The sequence below is a fragment of the Pyrenophora tritici-repentis genome, chromosome 1, assembly GCF_003171515.1.
Source record: "Pyrenophora tritici-repentis strain M4 chromosome 1, whole genome shotgun sequence".
NCBI lineage: Eukaryota > Fungi > Ascomycota > Dothideomycetes > Pleosporales > Pleosporaceae > Pyrenophora > Pyrenophora tritici-repentis.
Genome location: NC_089390.1, coordinates 4,094,670 through 4,115,045, shown reverse-complemented (window position 1 = coordinate 4,115,045; position 20,376 = coordinate 4,094,670). Strand labels below are relative to the sequence as shown.

Here is a 20,376-nt window from a genome sequence, read left to right as displayed (position 1 = left end):
GTTGGAATCTTTCACGGCTTTTCACGAATCTTCACGAGTTACGACTTTCACGTGTAACGAATTTCACGGCTGATTTTTTCATCGGCTTTCATCGGATTACATGGGTCTACGGACATGAGGGAGCGGGTACTATATCACTCTTCTGGATACATAAAAGGGTAGTCTTTGCAATGGCAATGCTTGATTACGGAATATGCTTGTTACCATGCTGTGATGACGCTGATGATGTGACATGTTTTCGTGTGCCTGTGAGTACGTGATGATGATGATGATGATGATGCATATAGCTTAGCTACTTACTTACAGTAGTTAGCGTACGCACGATGAGGTAAGCGCCCGGGGTGCGGAAGACTGCGGCAGCTAACGCCCGCTTTGAGCATATACGAGGGGATCTAGATGTAGATTAAGACAAGGGGTATCTTTAGGTGGATTAATGGTCAGCAGGGAGGCGAGGATCTTGCGCGATTTTACGCATAGCCGTCTATAGTGGAGAGAGAAGTTTGCGCCTGCGAAGAGCGAAGTACCTATGCTCGAGCAGACACTTTAATGATGAATTGACACATTAGTTGGATTAAACATGTTCATGTACTTACACATCTACACAACAATTCAGCATTACCATACCAATACCATCATCCCACTCATGTCACCGTCCCACACCTCATCTATATACCATGCTCATCATTCCCATCCTCATTCCCTCATACAAACATGCCATTTTTCAAACCGCTTAATACTTTGCTTCCTGAGTCTCAGTCGCGACGACAGACTCGTCATGCTGGACACTGCGCTTTCTCTCCTGGTTCTGCGCAACCTCAGTCAAGCTCATGCCGCGGCCAGCGTTCTGGTCGATATCGGCAAAAGTGACCGTGGGGCGGAAAGATTTACTCTTCCAAGCCTGAGTGACTACGCCGTAGAGTTCGTCGACTTGTTCGAGAGAGAGGCCCTTTGTCTCGTAGATCATGAACCAACTGTTTTCCAGTGTGTTAGCTACGAAATTGAGAGAAAAAGAGGGAGTTTGCCGTGTGTTGGGGGAGGGGGGGGGGAAGGACTTACACAAAAGCAATGCAGACGAAGCAGAAGGTAGCCCAGATGAAGAAGACCTTTGACTGAAGGTTTGCGTGCTTTGCATCGACCATGTACGGAGTCGAGTATGCGATGGCCCAGTTAAGCAGCCAGTTGCTGGCAGTGGTCATGGAAAGGCACTTGGCACGGGCCTTGAGAGGGTATAGTTCACCAGTGACGACCCATGCGACTGGTCCCCAGGAGCTGGCGAAGAAGAAGATGTAGATGCACACGAATGCGATAGCAGTGCGTTGGGCAGGGAGATCTGTTGTACCAGATACCGTTCCGACGATGGCGACAATGTACTGGCAGAAGCACATACCGATGGCTCCTAGAAGGAGCAGGTTGCGGCGACCGAGGCGTTCGACGGCGTAGAGACCAGCTGGGGATCGGGTTAGTAAGTTTGCATGTGTGAGCTGTGTGTGAAGTACTCACGGAATGTGGACGCGACGTTGACGCAGTTGGTGATGACCTGAATTGTGAAAGGGTTCTTGAAACCAGCGCGTTGGAAGTATTGTGTTCCGTAGTCTATATTATGTTAGAAGAAAGTTATGGCCGACGCATCTGCTGGGACGTACAGAAGATGAAGTTGACACCAGTCAGCTGCTGCAACGACTGGAGCAGGCATCCGGTGATGAGACGCTTTCCTAGTGTACCCTTGAAGCAGTCGATATATGTGGACTTGCCCAGCGACATCTCGTAGAGATGGTTAGCTTGGACTTCGTTCAGCTCTTCCAAGACAGCTGGATGATCAATTGGCAGACGGCGAAGTTTTCCCAAAGCCTTGGCCGCATCATCATAACGATCGGTTTTGATGAGATATCTTGGGGTCTCGGGTAAGAAGATTAGTCTAGAGGGTTTGTCAGCGCCAGCTATGAAATTTGAAGAGTAAAATGCTTACCCGACCACAAGGATGATCGACCAGGCGAATTGGACAGCAATAGGGATACGGTATGATCCAGAGTCGTCACGGTCCTTGGTTGCGTTGTTCACAATAGATGCGAGGAACAAGCCAATGGTAATGGCGAGCTGATATGCTCCGACAATCGTTCCACGAATCCATTTGGGTGAAGTTTCACTCTGATACATGGGGACTAGAATTTATTAGCTACGATTCCGTCGCAAAAGTTCGCCGCGAATGGTTATAAACATCATATCATAGAAAGACAATGATGTAAGAAAATGTTGACTTACTCAGAGCAGACACAAGACCAACACCGTAACCGGCGAAAAAGCGACCAGCGATAAAAAGTGGCTGCCTGGTTGAAATAGTCTGCAGAATAACGCCCAAGTTGAAGACGAAACCGGCTGAGATCATGAGACCATAGCGTCTGCCAAAGAAATCACCGAATGGCGCAGCGGTTAAAGCACCGAAGAAGGTACCAGCCGACAGGATTGAGACAATTAGTGAATCCTCCGAGGCTGTGATGCTGAAGTCGGGCTGTGTGGAGAAGGACTTCTTCCAGTAGTCCATGGCAATGATACCAGAAATGGTACCAGTGTCATATCCAAAGAGCACACCACCGAAGGCGACAAAAAGACCAATGATAATGGCTGGCCTTGACAAGGGTTAGCAACATGTTGGAGCATCACAGCGTGAAACAGCTTACCATGCCTTTCCAGGCGTGTTTGGCGGGGGCTTCAGCATAAGACCCATGATATCCAGGTAGGGCTCTCGATTACAGATGGGTAAATGTAAAGAAGCCTACAGCTCAAGGCGCGTGGTACCTCTTCTCCAAGGAGACGCGCGGGTCGACGCTTTATGTGCTCAGGCTGTAGCCCCGAGCATCTCTCCATTGAGCATGTGAAGTCCGAAGGACCCTTGTTCCATAGAAGCAGAAGACTGGGCATGCAGTACCCCATGACGGGTTGGCAATCCCGGTCGACTGTCTTCCAGATGCTGCACTGACTGCCCCCGCATCGACTTGTTGCGACAGCATGTCTGTGGTTGGCTCCTACCCCAGATTCTTAGTGCGCTTACTCCGTGCGCCCTCTACGTCGAAGGCTTACAACGCGAAGAGACGACGGTGAGGAGGTATATGCTAGCCAATTGTGAACCTGTCAGCAGGTCAAACGGAAGCGGCGCGTTACGAGGCGCGAAGCAAAGACCAAGACGACATTCGAGGCCAAGAGCAGCGCGGCGCAGGCGGCATGTAATCTTGGCGAGCTTGCTGTTCACGGCATAGGCTCGTGCGACTCTTGATGATGGTTTCGCAAGGAAAGTGCTTGTTTGCCGAACCTCAGTACTTTTCCAGAATGAAACCCTTCCAAGAGACCGGTTGACTTGCTGCAGATGCTTCGCGCTGCGGTCCGACTCTTGGCCTGTAAACGACCCGTCATCTCTCTTCTGAGAGGTGCCTTCGGTACAAATTTCGGTGCTGCACGCTGCGCGATACCTCACAGGCACACCCACACACCCACAACCATGCTGGATTGTGACTACGTTACCCCAGACGCTCGCATTCAGCTCCAGCTGGTCTTGCCGCGGATGCCAGAATGCGGCTGTGGAACGACTTCTCGTGATCATCACGGCTCTTATCTTCCTGCTTCCACTTGGCACTTGCAGTCTCGGCATGCTTGCCAGGACAAAGATCGGCAGGGCATACTGCGGGCTGATGGGTGGCTCGACATCTGACGTGTTGTGACATCCAACCCCAGTACTGGGGTTATTGCACGGATGCCGAATTGTGCCCTTTGATGGTGCACGGAACTGGGGGCTCTCCGGGGTAATGTGGAGTTGTAAACGGCCCGTTCAAGGCACAAAGGCCCCGTTGCCTTCGCTTGCACCCGCGAAGAATCTTCGTCGGGCTATGACTTCTTCTGCATCCGGTCCGTTCTTGAAGCTGCATCGCGGGATTTTTGGTGATGCGTCAAGGGCACCTTCTTTCGTCCCCGCATCACACGTTGAACCTAGTTCTGAGGTGTGGGTGGGGTGTCGGTGGTCTGCTATGGTCGGCTTGTGCAGGATTCAACGCCATAGTAGACTCTTGGCGATTGAACCAAGACTGAAGACAAGAAATTGCGCCAAATTGGCCGCCGCTTACCTGCAAATCAGGATAAACTTCGCGTAATCATGTTACCATCCTTCCGCCGGCCGGCACACCCGTCGAATCGTCTGGGCTCTTGCGACACTGTCCTATGCTCTGCACATGCGACAGTGAAGGCGACCATGGATAGACGTTACTATAGAGTAGCAAACGACCATGTGGCCCACCGAACTAGTACAACTAGTTCATCTGGCATGGCATTGTCAACTCCTGCATACCCCAGTAATCTGCCGTCGCCTTAGTCATGTCACTAAAACTTTCGATGGAACATGGAACATGGAACATGAAATTTTGGATACTAGAGCATCCGTCCTCAACTAGTCAAAAGTAGACTACGCCTTGCTCTTCTTTTCGCTGCTCTTCCTCCTTGCCTTTTTCGATTCGACCGTGACTTCCTTTACAGCGACGCCATTCGAAGTTGCAGACTTGGCAACCTCAACACCACCGCCCTTCTTCTCTTTCCGACCCGCCTTCTCCTTTGTGGCAACACCGTTCTTCTCTACAGGCACTTCCTTGGAAGCCTCTTTGGTGGCTTTCTTAGTAGCCTCCTTTGCCTCGCCATTAACGCTCTTTTCGCCCTTTGGCACAATCGCCTTGGGATCTCTACCCTTCCTGCGCATCGTCTTGGCCTGTGCACGCTCCATATACTTCTGATCCTCGTCGTCGTCGAAGCCACCAAAGTCTGACTCCTCGTCGCTGTCCGCGCCAATGGGAGTGCGGTCGACGACTTCAATCTCCGTGATTGTGCTCTTGGCGCCTCCGTTACCATTAGTCTTAGTAGCCTCGTTGACTCCTACAGCGTTGGGTGGCGTAGGCCCAATCTTCTTGAATTTGGCGACGAAGAAACCGTCGACATTGTACGTGTGTGGGTAATATCTTCTTGTCATCTTCATAGATGGGTGAAAGATCTTGCCCTGGATCTTTGTGAAACCTTCTTTGCCAAACGTGAGGCCCGTCTCGACAAGCTTGACATTGGGTCGTTTGTTTAGAGCGTATTGCACTACCTGCTCGTTCTCCTCGAGTGTCACCGAACAGGTACTGTAGACTATGTATCCTCCTGTCTTTGAGGAATGATTGACAGAATCGATAGCCGCGAGCAGCAATTGCTTCTGAAGATGGGGTAACTTCATAAAGTCCGCCTCAGTCTTGTTGGTCTTGACGCTAGCGTCCTTGGCAATAACGCCAGTTCCAGAACATGGCGCATCGAGCAAGACGCGATCAAAGCCGCCCATGACACGCGGGAACTCCAATGCGGAGTAGTGAGAGACAATAACGTTTCTGGCGCCCAAGCGATGAATGTTTCCTATCAGACCCTTGGCACGATCCTTGTTTGCATCGTTTGCGAAGATGCAGCCAGTGTTTTTCATGAGCGCTGCCAAATGTGTCGTCTTGCCACCGGGCGCAGCTGCCATCTAAAGATTAACGCATTAGTTTCCTCTCGTACAAGTAGTGATTTGTCGTAGGTCCACTTACATCCAGTACTCGCTCGTTTTCCTGTGGCGCGAGAGCCATGACGGGCAAGAAGGAAGATGCTGCCTGCAATATGTAGTGGCCGGCCAGGTACTCGGGCGTTGCACCCAGAGGCACCTGCGTATCGAAGATCTGAAGGCCGACCTTGGACCACTTTCCGACTGGCTCTAGCTGGACGCCGCGGTTGATCAGTGTCTGCGCAAGCTCCCGACGATGGGTACGGAGGGTGTTTGTGCGGATGACGATGGGTCTCGGGGTCTCGTTGGCTTCGAAGAAGGCTTGAGCTTCGCGGGGAGGGAAAAGGTTGAGTAGTTTGTCTGCTAGGAACTCAGAGTAGCCGTAGTAAGCACAGACATCCTTCAATAGCGATGCCATATACTCGGCACGACTCCGACCCTCTTCGGCTAGATTTTTGAAGTCGTCCAACACACGGATGGTATCTGTGAGTCTCGTCCTCAGCAGTTGGATGTCCTGAGTGACAAGGTTCGTGACAGGCCTTCCATCTTCATCTTCACTATCCTCCAAGATCTTTGGCCGTTCACCAGCGATGTTGGTTTGCATCATGTTCTCCTCCAATTCAGCAGCTGCCTCAGCATCCTCTATAGCCTTTTGTTCATCGAGCTTTCTGGATAAGCCAGCGATGTTTGCTGCCGTGAGCTTCTCCTCGATGTCGTCTTCGTCTTCGTCATCCGACCACATGGCGCCTTTCCTGACTTCAGTGTCAGAGTCTACGATGTCGGAGTCGAATTCGTCGTCTTCTGACGCACTACCGAGCGCATCGAGACCAGTAACGTTGATACCGTCCATATCTTCGTCATCCATGAAATCGGAGTCGTCTTCCTCGTTCTCGTTCTCGTCCGAAGAGGGAGAAGCAGCCTGCTTTACAGGCTTTCCTTTGGCCTTCGCCTTCGCTCCGTTGAGCACAGCTGCGGCAGTCTTGACAGGCTTCACAGGCTTCCCCGCAACCCTTGTCTTAGGTGTCGCTTTGGCCTTGGCCTCTCGCGCCTCCCTTGCAGCAGTCCTGCTCCTCTTCTTTCTCTCCGGGTCCGCTGCGACGGGCGCATCTTTTCGCTTTCTCGTTACCAGAGACTCGTCCAAGGGCTCGGGCATGCCCTGCTTTTTCATACGGCGACCTTGACCCATGGCGACCGATGTACCGTGGGGTGAAATGGGTGTATGGAGGTATGAAAGTTGTTGAAATGCTATTAACGGCAGCGCGAACTTTCCAACTGCAGTCGCTGGTGGATTTTGGTAACTTTTTCCGCGCTAGCGGACCTCCTTCGGGTTAGCGCAGTTTGGGCCCTGGTCGGCCCTTGGTGTCCCGCACATCCAAACAGCGTCATCGCACTGCAGCTATACACAACTTTGGACAATCTCGTGAACCGCTTCTATTGTCCAAGGCATTAAATCTATCTTGAAAAGACTTATATTACACGCGACAGCGTCCTGGTTGCCCGACATGTCCGAACTCTCCTTTTGCAAATCGTTCCTCAGCGCACTCGATGCGCGCCCAGCAAAGCTATCGTCGGACCACATCGCAGATGCTCGACAATATCCCGCTCAAGGCGCTGTAAGCCTCTCCTCTCCCAATTTCTACCAACCTTTCAGGTATACTCCCTATGCCAAATGCGCCTGCTAAAACAAGCCACAGTACACGCTCCCCCGCCTCCAACACCCACCCCACCCTCAGCGCCCCAACCCAAAGACATCGACGGATAACGGTTCAACATCCACGTCCTCGCAAACCATCTCTATAACCCTTAAGCCCATGAAACCATCCACCCCAACCATCCCGCTGTCCTCCATCGACCCGGCAAAGACGTCCGTCTACGACATCAAGCAGCAGTTTGCGACACAAGCCTCATTATCAGCGGCCAAGATTAAGATTCTGTACAAGAAGAAACCAGTCACAGACTCCAAGACACTATTGGAAGTAATTGGGTCTGATGCGGGTAGTGAGGTCGAGTTTGGCGTCATGGTCATGGCTGGTGCCGCTCTTGGAGGGGCTGCGAGTCCGGCGGCAGGAAGCACACCAGTCGCAAGTCCGCCTGCTGTTGCGCCACCAACGGAGAGTGAAAAGGGGCTTGCGAGTGCTGGGGAAACGATTGCGGGGACGGCTAGTGGGACTGCAGGCTCAGGGGCTGAGAGTGGCAAGGACATTGTTGCTACAGACGAATTCTGGGGCGACTTGAAAGCATTCATGCTCCAGAGGATAAAGGATGCAGAAGAGGGGGAGAGACTCGTCGGTGTCTTCAAAGAGGCATGGCAGCAAAACAAGTGAGCACGGAGATGCCAAACATATCCGTCACATCATGTTAGGTTAGCAGTAAGATACCAAGAATATGTCCATCAAAGACAATTTGACCACTTCTTAGCTTATGGCAAGCATACCAAGCCTGATAATGCAAAGCAAGCCGGCATCGCCAGCCCATATATTGTATATTTAACCATGCTCAATTCGTTGCATACTCTTCGCCATGGCACACTACCAACTAACCCCACGACTCGTTTCACCATATCATTACCAATTCGAATGCTCCTCCTATATTCAGGTGCGCCATGCCGACAGATGGATGAAGAGCGGCGCTTAACGGCCCTTGGAGACACGGCTCTTGATGTTCTCAAACTCGATGTCGTCGGCGTCGTTGGCTTGGATATCGGCGGCGAGACCGTTGAGGGCGCGCTTGATGGCTTCCTTGGAGGACGAGTACATCATGCGAGGCTATCAAATTTCAGTCAGCATGCCTTCTTTAGTGCAGCGCTGCACAGTGCGCATTTCCAAAACCTACGTATTGTGCGGCATCGTCCGGTGTCCAGCTGATAAAAGTAATCTTGCTCCTCGAGCCCTCACCACTGTCAAGCTCGTACTCGACATCGAAGACGGCATAGCGGCCACCGATGCCCTCCTTGCCGCGGCGGTCCTTGCTCTTGGCGTTGAGCAGCTTCTCGCGGAACACGTCGAAGTTTGCCTCCTTGGATGTCTCCTCGACAACAATCTCTTTCCAGTCGTCGCTGATCTTGTAGATTATCCACTTGATGTCCTTGCCGAGCTTGAGCTCGTTGAAGGTGCTGATGCACTCGGGCGAGACGGAGACACTACGGGTCTTGTTAGTGTATGTGGTGCGGGCTTAGGTCACGGGGTAGGAGCGTCGTGGTGGTGGTGAAAGTGGTGGGATGCATGGGTGTGCATATCGGGCAGCGACAGCTATTCGGCTTGTGTTTGTTTGTTGCGCAGTACGTACCCGGATTGAGCCTGCAAGCTTTGTCAATACTGCATCGCTAGTCACATGTCTCCAATTAGCTTACCATGATGTTCTATGTAAAGTGTAGAGGATGTTGGAGAGAGCTTGGGGCACCGAGATGCTTTATCAGTACTGTGTTGCCTGTCAGCGTCGTCATCGGGCTGCCATTGCCGCGTGCGCATGTGCAGCAGTGAACGGCTGCCTGTGTGTTGGCGGGGAGGGTTGCAGCTTACGTCAAGGGCGAAAACTGATGGCGTTAGGGACTTTGTTTGTTTTGCGGGAGAGAGGGCGGAGGTGGAGGAGCGGTGTTGCTGAGGCTGAGGGAAGTAGTGGGGTTATTTTCAACCGACGTAGTGGGGTCAAGCAAGCATGACAGGTTTAGTTGCCCTACTGCGCCGCCACAGCAACCAGTATCGGCTTATTTCCCGACCAACATCCGTCACTCTATCCGCTATTATCCACACCACATGCCAAGCAATCATTCGTACTCGCTGTTGTTTGTTTATACACTTGTTCACATTTCCTTCGTCGCTTTTTACATCTTGTCCTTCCCAGGAGAGCTTCTAGATACACCATATTGTACAATAAACACAAAAAAACAAAATGCTACGCTTTTGAAACCCATGAGTGAAGAGCGGAGACCATCCCAATATCGTGCACATAAACCATCGCCGGGAAGACGTTAGACTAAAGTCATTATAGCGGAATGGGGGTATAAGAAGAAGATAACAGACGGGTTGGGCTCCAAGTGCTTAGAAGCCCATGCCGCCCATGCCTCCCATACCACCCATACCGCCAGGCATGCCGCCTGGAGGACCCTTCTCCTCGGGTGCCTCAACAATCGCCACCTCGGTGGTACCGAGAAGCGACGCAACACCACTAGCATCAACAAGAGCAGTGCGGACAACCTTGAAGGGGTCAAGGATACCGGCAGCGATCATATCGACGTATTCGCCCTTTGCGCTGTTGAAACCCTTGTTGAAGTCGCTCTTGTACTCGTCAATGAGCTTGCCGACGATGACGGATCCCTCCGCACCGGCATTCTCAACGATCTTGCGAGCGGGGTGGGTGATGGCGTTCTTGACAATGGTGATACCAAGCTGCTGGTCAAAGTTGGCCGCCTTGACAGATCCAAGAGCGTTGGCCGAAGCCTTAAGCAGACCAGTACCACCACCGGGCAGGATACCCTCCTCGACGGCAGCACGGGTGGCGTTCAGAGCATCGACGATGCGGTCCTTCTTCTCGCCAACCTCGACCTCAGATGAGCCACCGACCTTGATGACGGCAACACCACCAGAGAGTTTGGCAAGACGTTCCTGAAGCTTCTCCTTCTCGTACTCGGACGTGGTTGGGTCGTTGATGACGCCGCGGATCTGCTCGCAACGCTGGGAGACCTGGTCCTTGCTACCCTCGCCGTTGAGGATAACGGTGTCCTCCTTGGTGATGGTGATGGATCCGGTGGAGCCGAGCATGTCGGGAGTGGCCTTCTCAAGCTTAATATCAAGATCATCGCTGAAGACGGTACCGTTGGTCAGAACAGCGAGATCACCGAGGATAGACTTGCGGTTGTCACCGAAGCCGGGTGCCTTGACAGCGGCAACCTGGAGCTGGCCACGGAGCTTGTTGAGAATGCAGACGGCAAGCGCCTCACCGTCAATGTCCTCGGCAATGATGACAAGGGGGCGGCGGAGCTGCTGGGAGGCCTCAAGAGCCGGGACAATGTCCTGGACAGCGGAGATCTTCTTCTCGGAGAGCAGGATGAGAGGCTTCTCAAACTCTACCTTGGCGGTCTTGGTGTCGGTGATGAAGTAGGGGGAGATGTAACCACGGTCGAACTTCATGCCTTCAGTGACCTCGAGTTCGTCCTCGGTCGTCTTGCCCTCCTTAACAGTGATGACACCCTCCTTTCCAACCTTCTCCATGGCGTTGGACAGAAGCTTGCCAATGTGTGTGTCACCGTTGGCAGAGATGGTGGCGACCTGGGCAATCTCTTCGCTGGTGGTGATGTCCCTCTTGTTTGCCCTCAGGTATTCAACAACCGCCTCTACGGCGGCCTGGGTACCCCGCCTCAGGTCCATGGGGTTGCAACCAGCGGCAACGTTCTTAACGGTCTCGGAGAAGATGGCGCGGGCGAGGACAGTAGCAGTTGTGGTACCATCACCAGCAGCCTCGTTGGTCTTGGAGGCGACATCCTGAAGGAGGCGGGCACCGAGGTTCTCGAACTTGTCTTGGAGAGTGATGGCCTTTGCGACTGTTACACCGTCTGTAGTGTGGTTAGCGGGCAGTCATGTAAACAATGGCGGAACCTGTGCATACCCTTGGTAATCTTGGGGGATCCATAACTCGACTCAATCAATACATTGCGACCCTTGGGGCCCAGTGTTGTTGATACAGCCTTTGCGAGTGTGTCGACACCCTTCAGCAGGGACGCTCTTGCCTCAACGCCAAACTTCAGTTCCTGGATTCTGTTAGTCTCATCTTCCTTTTTGCAAAAAACTAAAAAGCAGATTTGAACAGTCACTGTCATACCTTGTGCGCAAACCTCTGCTGCTGAAGGTTGTAGCTAGTCGACCTCAGCTTAGAGCTTGAGTTGAGGACCGAAGTCCGCGCCCGCGATGCGAAAGCTCTTTGCATTGTGAAGGAATTGGGATGTGTAGATCAAGGTACAGATGCTAAAGCTATGCTCCTAGACTCCAGCGCAGTACAAATTTACTAGGGAGAGAATTCGATGAGGAGGAGAATTGCGGAGAAATCAGTCGCTGATGTTCTAAAATTTCGGGTTGGACTTTGGAAGCCTCCAGAAAAAGCTCAGACCACATCTCGAGCTAGCCTCGGCCTTTCTGCGTTACCTCCGCCTCTCCAGCCTCACATTTCCATCTTTGTCAGCAAAATGGAAAATATTCATGTTCACGCAGTTTTGGGTACTTCTCCTTGAGCATTGTTGTCTTTGGATGCCTTGCCGTAAGAGAGGCGGTGGCTATCTTAGTGTGATTACTGACCACGACAGCCCCTCATCCTGGAAATCCATTAGAGCAGACATATCTGTAATAGTACCGCTATTAGTACTGCTTTATACCAATGACAGATACCTAGTCTATGATTCATCTATAAACCGATTGTTTCACTTGACGTAGGAGGTAATACCAATGGGCCTGTTTGAAGTCAAAGCCGGTTCGGCCTAGGTGGTGAGTATACACGATGACTTACTTCAGCAGCGGACAGAGCGCTGATACGTTCGATCAAGTCGCTGCTAGATTAGCTATAGGCTAGAAAGGTGGATACGAGCCTTCATCTGCTCGTCATTATTTCTAACTAAATAAATTAACAAACAAGAAACTGTTCGGTTGTCGTCACGATAGAAGTGCAGGGTAGTGTGTGTAAAGAACGATCTTCCCCGTATGTGATTAGATATAGAGTATATAGACCAATGCACCTTACTGACCGGCAAGTGAAAGAATACGTTCACCAGACCAGCGCACAGGCCTATCGCGACTCCAATCTTCTGTCCCGAAAGCGTTCTTATCGTGACAATGGTTTGAGCGACTCTTCGTCACATAAGAATAAACTACCAATCACTCCGGAGAATGGGTGATATGTGCAACCGCCGTTAGCATATTCCCATCAGATATGTATGCGGGTACTTCTTTCGTATTGAAACCACAATTCAACTAGAATAACCTGACTTTGAACACGACTAGCCCCACAACAACACTTCCGATACAAATTCAGCGATGAACCAACCACGAAGGTGAAGATTTTGCTTCTCTTCCTCGCTTTCCTCAGCTTGGCCTTTGGGGGCCCGCAGGAGTACCCCTGGAGCGGCATGCCCCAACTCAATGGCATTAGAATTGTAACGATAACATCTTGAGTTTCAACTGCTCTATCCAAATGTACCATACATTAATTCTCCCAGCTATCCAACGCAGGCCAACTACGTGTAGCATAGAGACCCAGATGGCATAGTCCGTATCAAACTCTGTTACCAGGACCCATTCGTCGCTACTCAAGATAACGAAATAGTTGCCGCATGGCCGACATGATATCGAGTAATTGGGGAAGCAGCCCTGTCCTATTAATCGTCACCGCCTCCGGTCATCACCAAGTCTCGGAATTTCGCCAACGTATTCACCTCACTGGGCTATTTTAGACCCTCTTCGCAGCGAGGCCGCCATCTCATCACGATTGGCTAGAACCAGGATAACAAACTCTTTGCAACCGCACACGAATCTGGACATGTCTATGACATGCACCATAAGCATCAACGTTTAGATAGGGCCACCCATGTTGTCTACACCTACACCATTGAGAATGTGGTTAGCTATTGGCCAGCTCTGGTGGGAGCTCAAAATGAGGGCTTTGACAGCAAACATATTGTGTACTAGCCATGATCTCGCTAAGATGTACGATTCTGACGGCGCGGAATTTGTGAGACTGCTTTGGCTTGTAGGCTTTAAGTCTTACTTACAATTATGACACTATCATGCACTAACCTAGCGACTGTTTTGCAAATGGAGTTTATCCTACTGTGCTCGTGCGATGTTAGGATTTGCCAGTTGGTTAAATTAGTAAGGAATCAGATTGTGATTATCACTAATAAGGCACTGGCACCGTGTCCTAAGTTTCACATCTCTGTTGGAGATGGGAACGCTATCCTGAGGGTTTACGCGTTGTAAGGATGGTTTTAGAGAAGTGCTGTCTGGGAAAAATAAGTGTTTGATCTCCAGGCAATGACTAGGTGGTAGGCAGAGAATGGGAGAAGCATTGCCCTATGGCCCTTTTGCATTACTTCGTGTTTGATGGAACAGCTTCTGGACCTTGGAATAGTTAGATACAAATATCCTTACGCTTATTATCTTTCAGCTGCTAACGTTTACTAATGTCTAACTCGGCTTCTTTCTCTATGTAGAAGATCTCGATTAACAAGATGGAAAAATGATACTAACAAAATACCTATTGGAACAAGGTCCCTCTAGTAGTATGACTACTGTGGATAACCGAGTGAGAGGGACACGGCGGGGTGGCTGCAACGTATTGTATTGACTATCGTATAGTCCAGTGTTCCAGACTTGTACTGTTGTGGTGGGTGCTATTGCCCACCGGGCAGTGCCTGCCACACTAGCATATCATGTGACTCTCAAGCACCTTCTACCCTGGACTGAACCCAGATATTCTCAACAATACCTTAGGTTTTGATCTTTTTAGTATAATCAGCAGACAGAGAAACTTGCTGAGTACCAATCCATTCCCACCATTCCATCATACATTCACATCCAAATATACTATCACCGAGCCGTTCGCATTATATATGAATAAACACAATACTTCTCGGCTATAATACAAATTCCCATCCACACTCTCTCCCATCACCTACTTACTAGACCCAGCCGGATTCCTCGGCCCATCAACAGCCCTCTCAACATGTCCTGCAATCCCATTCTTACTCGCATCAAACTGACTCCCAACAATCCCGTCCTTGCTCAACGGACCACCAATCTTCTCGCCAATCTGGCCGATAGTGCCGTTTGGGTTAACTGTATTGGAAAGAAAAGTATCTATTAGTATATCTCACAGACTACTATGGGCTTGAAACGGTATAAACATACATTGTTTACCAATTGCGCCCTCCGAAGAGATAACACTGGGATTCTCCTTTGGAATGGCATTGGTGTCCTTGTTTGCGCCGATCTTGTCGGCAGCTGCAGTTGTGTTGTCGGTCATGTTGCCGAGCTGTGTGCTGTTGTTTGGGGTGGATTGGTTTGCTGTGCCGATGCCGAGTTGTTCGAGGAGGGGGCCGGTGGATTTGGGCATTTAATTATCTTGTTATTAGACTGAGGTGAAGTGGTAGGGTTGCCAAGGATGTATTCAAGTAGTTCAAGTTAGATAGCTGTGTGGTTTATATAGCCTTCTGACAAAAGTTAGAGTACGTCACAAGGCGCAACGGCGGAAGTGATGATGATGTCATGATGAGGGAGAGAAGCGGCGTGAGGATGTCGGATCGGGACACTTTGGAAGCTGTGATGTAGCTAGTCAGTAGCCTTGCAAGTCTAAGATGGCGGGGGTTATTTTTGTGGGTTGTGCTCAGCTTTGATTTGTTAGAGGGTGGTGCTATGGCGATGTGAAGGTGTCATTTTGAACTCTATAGACAGTGCTTTTTCGCCGCTTCTAGAACTACCCGCAATATAGTAATGATGAAATGCACATGATCCTTTGTCATGCTACTTTTCCAAAGTATTATGCAGACGTGACATGGTTAGGCGTATGCTCAAAGCATGCTTGCAAGCGTAAGAAATGTAAACGCCATCCGTAGAGGCACGCCCAGAACGCCCATGGAAGATGATGTCTAACCGCTTCTCTTTTTTGCTCGCGGACCGCCTACCTTGGGGAATGACAGCGGTAATTGCAGCTTTGCGATATGGTGGTTCGCTTTCGCGGCGTTTGCAACCTTGAGGTTGGCGAGATCGGCCTGTGTGGGCGCCGAGACCTTGCAGCCCAGTTCCATGAAGTACTGCTTGATCCTAAACACTATTAGCTGGATTGCGGATACTATTTTACAGACGACCTACTCTTTGTTTTCAAGCTTGAGATCGTCTCGCAGGTCGTTGACATCGACCGCGAAGTCGTCGACGATGAGCGCTGCGGCGGCAATGTGTGTCATGAGGTAGTCAACGTTCCATCGAGGCATCTCACCACTACTTGGAAGATTAGCAACGGTTGTTCAGGACCCGAAAACTGAACAACTTACCCCTCCGGAGCAAACTTGCGTCGGATGGCCATGATGCAACCCGCAGAAGTATCTTCGCCCATTGCTTTCTCTAGCTTACCCTTGACTGGTATTTTCTTCGGTCGGGAACCACCTCCTCCAAACAAGGCAGCATTAAAGTTGATGCAGAGCAGTATGAAGCGTAGGACCTTTAGCTTCTGTATCTGCTTGTTCTTGGCAAACTTGACGATCCGCTTCGCAACATACTTGCTAGTCACGTTGATAGCTTGCTTGGCATCTGATGCTTCTACCCAGTCCTTCACTTCCAATATGGTCATGAGCTCGCTTCCAACCACGGTGTCGATGGGATAAACGTCACCGGGATACTCAGCCGCAAGGTTGGGTGTTGGTCGAGGTTTCGCGCTGTTGATAGCTTCTGTAAGTTCATCTCTGGTCGGCATGCCTTCGGTTGCAGATGCCATTTGGTTCAGTATGTTCGCAGCAACGGCTTCGGCGCCAGGCCCGCTCTTAATGGCATTCAAGGTACGATCTTCCAACGCTTTCCTTGACTTTTTCGATCCAAACTCTGCTGCGAGCGCTGCCCTCTTCTCTGCGATGGTGCTCGTCTGCGTATCCAAGCGTGCTTGCTCCTCCTGCATCTCAGCTATCTCGCTGCGCAGTGTGGCTCGTACCACGACTCTCTTTACAGGGACAATTTGCAACTTTTTGGTCGCTGGGTCGAAGATGCCAATGTAGTCTTGGAGGTAACTCTCTGAGCTTCCATCCTTCTCCTCTTGTGCGGTATAGTCGAGTCTAGGGTGATCAGATGAGTGGAGCAGCAGCTCGGTGGTTGTGCCTGAGGGTTCGACCTTGGTACGCTTGTATGGCTTGAAGGATATGTTGGACGGAAGTTTGACACCAGGTGTAACAGCTTGTATATATGCGTTAGCTGGAATGATAGTGAGGCATTTGCGACGTTCTGTCACATACCTAGCAACGGACCCAGATCTTCGTTGTTCTCTACCAGCTCGACCAGGAATTTTCCCTCTGTCGCACTCGTCGCCTTCTTCTTCGGCCGCTCTCCATTCTTCTCGCCTCTCTTTCGTTTCTTTTCACTCATGTTGGCTGAGTGGGTGCGATATGGGAGCATGTTTTGCGACAATTCTCAAAAAGTTCAATCGCGAATTGGCAGAACTAGGGCGGTGAGCTGTGAACGCTAGTCGAGCGACAGGGGTGTTGTCGTTAGCTGGGCGTTCATGACGTATGCGCGACAGACGCGTTTCTGCCCGCACCTAGATGATATGGATGTTTGATACGACGGTGAAGGTAGACCAGGCCATTCCAATTCCTTATAGGGGTGTCTGGCGCCTATAGTAGCTTCTGTATACTAGGGTGGCAACTACCTCATGTCACCCAGGTACACTTCGTACGGCAAGTGCGACCAACCGCGGAGTACATCGGTGTTGCTTGCTTTGTCAAGCTGCAATTGAGTCCAAGCGCCAGAGCGTCATGAGAAACATAGATTGCAACAGAAGCATCCTTCCTCCACCATCTCATACCATACCATCCATTGATCGCCTACTGACAAGTACTTTTCCCCAAACTGCATTTGCTCTCACACATTCAGTATGGCTACCGTTCTCCAGACCACTGGAGAAATGATTCACAATGCCGGCCATCATATCCACCATCATAGCAAGAACGTTGGAAATCAACTCGAAGACACTACCAACCGAGTCTTTCCGCCCAAGCAGCGTGAACAGATGATGGAGAAAGGCCGTGTTTACGCTCAGAAGAACCCGAAGACAGCCGTCAGTACCCCGCAAGTCCATCAACACCGCACTACTAAACTATCACTTAGGCCTTTCTCACAACCCAGGCCGTACTGGTCGGCCTCCCACTTGTCCTCTTCGTCGCCTTTGCAATCGCCACGCTGCTCGTCTCCTTGACAACCTGCCTGTTTCTTGGCCTCCTCGTCTCCTGCGCCACTACCTTCCTGGTCGTCGGCTTCTCGCTCATCTTCGTCGTCCCGACCATCATCCTGGCCAGTTGCTCGGCAGCCTTCATCTTCATCTGGGGACTCGTAGGCTACGTCGTCCTACGCAGACTCAATGAGGGTGAGGCGCCAGCTAAGCCTGGCACACGTGTTGGCGATACTCTACAGTCACTGACTGGCGGTAGATCGGCATATTGGCTCGGCGATGAAGCATCTGCGCAAGGCAGCGGCAACAGAGGCAAGGTGGATCACGGATCATCTTTACAAGGGGGCACTGCAGGTACTGGGGACATCCAGTCTCGTGTTGCAAAACACAATGGAGACGGCGGGCCTGTCAACGGAGTAAATCAGACGCATGGTGCGATTGAGTGGGGGACAAAGTGGGACGGAGTCAAGAGTGAGCCAATGGTCTTGGAGACAGACAACGTGTTCGAGGTCTTGAAGGCGGTCAGTATATATTCGTGGTCTTTCGATACATTTACTGACTACTCATACAGGAGGCTCCGGTATCCTAGCGGCGGTCCTGAGGCACACAACTTTATACAACCTCCTAGCTCTTTTTGGGTATCCTAAAGCTCATAGTAATGAAAACAAATTGACTCTTAATGTCTGCGAGATGCTCATTCCCATTTGCTTTTCGTGTGTATTGTCTTGAACTCGTAGAAATCAATCATGCAGACTGTTCGACGTCGGTCAATGTCGACCTGGCAAATGGGTAATCGGAAACTGTGATTGTGCAAATGGTTACGCCATGAAGGAAACGACATACTCTAGCATATGCAAAATGTATCCTATTCACATGTATCATTTGATATTACGCAAAGAATCTCACTTGTCCGTTCCAGATTCTAACTCATTATGACTAAGACATCGACCCAACATTTTCAGCCAGGTAGCGTCTAATCTCCAAGCCGACGACCAGGTCCCATTCCACCCCAAGTCGTGCTTGCGCCCGTGGTCCTGCCCGTACTCGGCATGTTACTTCCAGGCGCACCAGCCGCTCTTCCACGCCCCTCAACAACGTGGCCGAACCCTCTACTCTGTACGCTTCCTGGCCTGGCAGCAAACCAACGCTTGACCATGTCTGGTGTACGAATGTAGTTTGTTCCGCCGCCAAAGGTAGGCCAGATCCTGGTCAAGAAGTCGTACAAATGCGCGGCGACAAGACCGGTAAGTTGTGTAGCAGCTGCCTCCGGACCATCGATAACAAACGTCATGAAGAGCATGGCGAAGGGCAGGTATTTGGACTCAAATGTGACGATGAAGAAGGATACAGAGCGTGTGGGGTTGTCCTGGGCGAACGTGTACGCGTATGCGAGGGAGAGGGCGGGGAGGAACGTGTATGCGTTTAGAATGCCTCCAGCTGTTGCCTTTATACGGACTGTTAGCACAGGTCCATTCCACGATACATTGACATCAAGCAAAGAAGCAATTGTGAACAAATGGTGAACGTATGTAGGGAGCCAACACCGCCTAGCGAAATGGAGAACATTCGCAAAGCTTTCTCAAGTGACAATCCCACCATGCCTACACACCACACAAGCCCCTTTTGTATTTTGCGAATGACGGAACTGCATGATGTGCAAGGGTGATCTCCCTCGATTTTAGGAACCGCTTCAGCTAGGTTTGTAGGCTGGGCGGGCAGATGTATGAGGTGGTGTTTGACCGTAGTCGTCGCGTCGTAGACAGTTGTGTCGATACGATGTGCGTCTTTTTTTCTTCTTCTATGGTATGTTGCAAGTGAGTACTTACAGCTATTACGCTGCCAACGAACAGGGTGTACACGAAGAAGTCGCCAGGCTGCGAGAAGCGGCTCGACTCGCGCTCGATGGAGCTGCCGTACTGGTAGAGCAAGTATGGATCAAGCAGGATAGCGAACTTTGGTTTCGTAATTAGAAACGCAGTGAAGATGCGCCAGAGCTGGGGGAACATCCTCGTGGTGAAAACATAGTCGCTCGCAAAGATGTAGTGGTAGAGGCTGGTGATGCCTCCATAGCCCGCAGCCGACAAGGCGACAGCTAGAGCTGTTATGGTTCTGCGAGAAATGTGTCAGCAAATACTCCGACGCGTTGTTTGCGCAATAAATGTGAGTTGCAAAGTAGCCAAAGCTGTAGAAACAAGAGAGAAAAGCTTACCTAGAGACCGGCGGGAGCGTCCAGAAAACATCCATCGTGTCGCAAAGCTGTAGCAACTGTGAACGAAAGTGATGGTGAGATGTGGCGGGCGAGGAACAGCCGGGGAGCTGCCTAAAGAACAGAAAAGAAGCGGCGTGGAATTCGCAAGGTGGCTTTTGAAGGTACCGTAGCCGAGCGACAGGGATTGGTGTTAGCCTTTGCGCCATCACTTTTATAACTCGACACAACCGTGGGCAAATGTCCCCTTGTACTATTTCATCTCATTCCAAATGCAAATCTTCAATGTTACATTCAAACTATATATGAATCATGGTTCAGCGCAACCACAATGATATTACAGCAGTGTGTGCAGTGCCATTAAGTGCCGGATACTTTACCATCGGGACCAAAATCTCTATGATGTCGCTACCAGCTACCAAATCCCAAACTTCTAACACAATACTAACCTTGACTGGTACGGTTGCCTAGGGTAGTACCTCTATACCCTTATATTCACCACTTCTACTTTGATTACCCACACGTTAAGATGGATAATTCCTCATACAACCCAAGTGTACTTGCAACATCTATTCAAACCCCTTACCTTCACATTTACTTGGAAAAAATGAGGTCATTCGACTTATCACTGGCCCGCAGTATAATCTTCTTGAGTGTCCTCGTTTATGGGCAGCAGCGTTACGATCGAGAAAGATTGCTACTTGTCGACTTCCAAAAGATATCC

The 20,376-nt window shown here is 50.7% G+C and overlaps 9 protein-coding genes across 9 annotated transcripts; 2 read left to right on the top strand and 7 right to left on the bottom strand.

Moving 5' to 3' along the window:
• Positions 1–730: 730 nt before the first annotated feature.
• On the bottom strand, positions 731–2,722 carry PtrM4_016230 (AraJ, Arabinose efflux permease; the record flags this gene model as incomplete). Its single annotated transcript, XM_001931524.2, has 7 exons — positions 731–971; positions 1,057–1,447; positions 1,501–1,593; positions 1,644–1,915; positions 1,967–2,159; positions 2,260–2,624; positions 2,676–2,722. The coding sequence occupies 7 exons, from the start codon at positions 2,720–2,722 to the stop codon at positions 731–733; spliced, it is 1,602 nt and encodes a 533-aa protein (XP_001931559.1).
• A 1,722-nt stretch (positions 2,723–4,444) lies between these two features.
• Positions 4,445–6,146, bottom strand: PtrM4_016220 (S-adenosylmethionine-dependent methyltransferase superfamily domain-containing protein; the record flags this gene model as incomplete). The annotated part of the gene is made up of 2 exons (XM_001931523.2): positions 4,445–5,524; positions 5,586–6,146. The coding sequence occupies 2 exons, from the start codon at positions 6,144–6,146 to the stop codon at positions 4,445–4,447; spliced, it is 1,641 nt and encodes a 546-aa protein (XP_001931558.2).
• An 895-nt stretch (positions 6,147–7,041) lies between these two features.
• On the top strand, positions 7,042–7,863 carry PtrM4_016210 (Blt1 domain containing protein; the record flags this gene model as incomplete). The annotated part of the gene is made up of 2 exons (XM_066103215.1): positions 7,042–7,152; positions 7,234–7,863. The coding sequence occupies 2 exons, from the start codon at positions 7,042–7,044 to the stop codon at positions 7,861–7,863; spliced, it is 741 nt and encodes a 246-aa protein (XP_065965417.1).
• Positions 7,864–8,169: 306 nt separating this feature from the next.
• PtrM4_016200 (uncharacterized protein) lies at positions 8,170–8,298 on the bottom strand (the record flags this gene model as incomplete). Its single annotated transcript, XM_066103214.1, has 1 exon — positions 8,170–8,298. The coding sequence occupies one exon, from the start codon at positions 8,296–8,298 to the stop codon at positions 8,170–8,172; it is 129 nt and encodes a 42-aa protein (XP_065965416.1).
• Positions 8,299–9,576: 1,278 nt separating this feature from the next.
• Positions 9,577–11,458, bottom strand: PtrM4_016190 (GroL, Chaperonin GroEL (HSP60 family); the record flags this gene model as incomplete). The annotated part of the gene is made up of 3 exons (XM_001931520.2): positions 9,577–11,087; positions 11,141–11,282; positions 11,354–11,458. 3 exons carry the CDS (start codon positions 11,456–11,458, stop codon positions 9,577–9,579), a joined length of 1,758 nt encoding a protein of 585 aa, XP_001931555.2.
• A 2,733-nt stretch (positions 11,459–14,191) lies between these two features.
• PtrM4_016180 (uncharacterized protein) lies at positions 14,192–14,632 on the bottom strand (the record flags this gene model as incomplete). The annotated part of the gene is made up of 2 exons (XM_001931519.2): positions 14,192–14,355; positions 14,428–14,632. 2 exons carry the CDS (start codon positions 14,630–14,632, stop codon positions 14,192–14,194), a joined length of 369 nt encoding a protein of 122 aa, XP_001931554.1.
• A 532-nt stretch (positions 14,633–15,164) lies between these two features.
• PtrM4_016170 (DNA-directed RNA polymerase I a polypeptide) lies at positions 15,165–16,644 on the bottom strand (the record flags this gene model as incomplete). The annotated part of the gene is made up of 4 exons (XM_001931518.2): positions 15,165–15,339; positions 15,388–15,513; positions 15,567–16,455; positions 16,515–16,644. The coding sequence occupies 4 exons, from the start codon at positions 16,642–16,644 to the stop codon at positions 15,165–15,167; spliced, it is 1,320 nt and encodes a 439-aa protein (XP_001931553.1).
• A 508-nt stretch (positions 16,645–17,152) lies between these two features.
• PtrM4_016160 (TT-ORF1 domain containing protein) lies at positions 17,153–18,035 on the top strand (the record flags this gene model as incomplete). Its single annotated transcript, XM_001931517.1, has 3 exons — positions 17,153–17,335; positions 17,386–17,967; positions 18,018–18,035. The coding sequence occupies 3 exons, from the start codon at positions 17,153–17,155 to the stop codon at positions 18,033–18,035; spliced, it is 783 nt and encodes a 260-aa protein (XP_001931552.1).
• Positions 18,036–18,419: 384 nt separating this feature from the next.
• Positions 18,420–19,690, bottom strand: PtrM4_016150 (DER1 domain containing protein; the record flags this gene model as incomplete). Its single annotated transcript, XM_001931516.2, has 3 exons — positions 18,420–18,890; positions 19,273–19,555; positions 19,656–19,690. 3 exons carry the CDS (start codon positions 19,688–19,690, stop codon positions 18,420–18,422), a joined length of 789 nt encoding a protein of 262 aa, XP_001931551.2.
• Positions 19,691–20,376: the final 686 nt, after the last annotated feature.